The 2,401-nt window shown below is 34.9% G+C and overlaps 1 protein-coding gene across 1 annotated transcript; it reads right to left on the bottom strand.

Moving 5' to 3' along the window:
• Positions 1-11: 11 nt before the first annotated feature.
• LOC109828608 (GTP 3',8-cyclase, mitochondrial-like) lies at positions 12-2,395 on the bottom strand (the record flags this gene model as incomplete). Its single annotated transcript, XM_020395569.1, has 3 exons — positions 12-1,875; positions 1,990-2,157; positions 2,285-2,395. Coding segments are annotated over 3 exons (528 nt in total), but the record flags the coding sequence as incomplete, so codon positions are not given.
• Positions 2,396-2,401: the final 6 nt, after the last annotated feature.

The raw sequence follows: 2,401 nt of genomic DNA, 5'->3' as shown, positions 1-2,401 counted from the left end.
TGTTAGATTTAGTCTATTGGGTATTGGGTTAATGGGCTGTGACCCGTTAACCATACCCATATTTGTATGCCTATATATATACATCCCTAACTATCTTAATATTTGAATTGAATTGGGGTTTTGCTCTTTTAAACACAGCATATACTTGGAAGTTTTTTCTTCCCCCTCCCACAGGGAAATTGCAACTACCTAATTAGTCTTGCAACTTTCATGCACAATAAAGACCTTCCTGATTCCAACTAGTGGTCTACCATATAACATTACCCTTCTAATAATTGTATCTCATTCATAAGGAGATATCAGCACATATATTGCAAGATATGAAACTAAAGGATGGGTTAATTGCATCTAGGAAGGCAATAGATCAGAGTAGGAGGATGAGAGAACTGATATACACATTATATTGGTAACATGTACAAAATGTATAATATAGTACATTTATAGCGTGATATATTTATAAGGACAACACACCACTGCATCAGCATTAGCAGAATAAAATAATAGTACAATTTTATTTTTAACATGTATGGAGGCTGATTGTAATCATCAAAAGATACACGTCCATTCATGCACTAGTAATAGTACACATGGACGAAGTATACGATATAGTACATTTACAATATCCTAAATCATAGAGTCAACGAACCAGTATTAGCAGAATGAAAGAATACAAGTACGATCCATGATTCTTTTTCAGTTTTCCTAGAGCATTTTAGATGATTATGATAGGTTCACGAGTTGACTTATTTATAACTTTTTCTGCAATAAATTAAGAAAATGTCGGTTGATGGTCAGTCAAGGTCACAAAATCCTTTAAAATCTTCCACGTCCTCAAGAATATGGAACTTATCCTTCATGAAATCTTCCCAATATGGTTATAGTCATAGCCAAACCATTTCTGCATAAAGGCTTAAATGAAGAATAAAAGCTCACTCGTGGCTGTCATGTAAGAAATATTAAATTTGGAAGTTAAATTCTACCAGCAAGTTACGCTTTCTGTACATAGGCCATTGTGCTGCTTAACCTTCCCAATTATCCTTGTCAAAGTATTTACTCCTCCCTAAATATGTAAAGTGAAGACTTAGAACTAATGATACTGTTGGTTTCGTCCTACTTGGTTAAAGTTGAAGTTTAGTAACGTATATCCATATCCAAATATTAATCGACTTAAAGATGGGTGTATCCGTTTATAACAACACCATTCTAAGCTTATTGAAAATTACTTGTTGGATACAATAGTATTAGATGATGCTGCCCATGCTAGATGAAGATCCTTGCTCTGCTGCTGTTGTGATCACTGATGCAAACTAGATAGAACATTCCTAATTGTCGCAACATGTATTATACGTCAATATGCGAAACATTTATTGCACTTGAGGAGCTCAGGAGAAGAATATATTCAGTTTATATAGAGGTCCACGGTGAAAGATAATATAAAGTATCATTTTGACAATCAAGGAAGTTGTAAAAAAAACGTTTCGAGAAATTCATCAATAGTTGCTATCCAATATCAGCATTCTCAATAGTTATCAACCCTATCAGAAGTTGCAGAAAAGGGAACTATCGTTTTTATTTCGAACAAGAGAATACAACCAATGTATAAAAGAAATTAAATCCTGATAGGTATTACAGATTCATTTTCAAAAGACAAACAAAATAATAAATGCTTGGAAGGATACATACCTCTGATGGACCAAAGAGACAGACTTTGAAGTTCCCATCAGCAAGAATCCGCAATCTATTACAACCAGCACAGAAATGCTCAGTCATTGATGTGATGAAGGACACAGTTCCACAATGTCCATCTATCATGAAATTCTTGGCAGTCTCTGTAGATTTATCACGAATCCTCTCAACATGACCAAACCGCTGTCTCTGTTCCGTACACATAAAAACAACTGAAGTTTAATATAATCAGAAGTATGCATACCAACGAACACACACATATGTTCATAAGAATTATGTGCATCAGTAAGAGTTCTACCTTACCACTCTATCCAACATCTCCGCATAAGGAACTAGCTTTTTAACATTCCATACATTTCCATCAAATGGCATAAACTCAATAAACCGGACATTTATTGGCTTGTCCTTGGTCAACTCTACAAAGTCACAAATCTCGTCATCATTTACCCCACGCATCACAACACAGTTAACCTGCCAACAGAACAGTCACATGAAATGATTGCTGCTAGTGACTAGAAAAAATCAAAAGACAAAAGTAAACAACAAGAAATGCAGAATATACATTTTCATGCAACTAAAAACAAAAAAATCCACCTACTTTAACAGGATTGAACCCAAGCTCAACAGCCTTGTTGATCGACTCCAATACCCTCTCATACCCTTTACGCCTTGTCATCAGTTCAAACTTCGCTGGAACCAATGTATCCAAACTAAT

Source organism: Asparagus officinalis, unplaced genomic scaffold, assembly GCF_001876935.1.
Source record: "Asparagus officinalis unplaced genomic scaffold, Aspof.V1 AsparagusV1_Un2817, whole genome shotgun sequence".
Lineage (NCBI taxonomy): Eukaryota > Viridiplantae > Streptophyta > Magnoliopsida > Asparagales > Asparagaceae > Asparagus > Asparagus officinalis.
The sequence above is the reverse complement of the archived record's forward strand: the minus strand, read 5'-3'. Positions and strand labels throughout refer to the sequence as shown.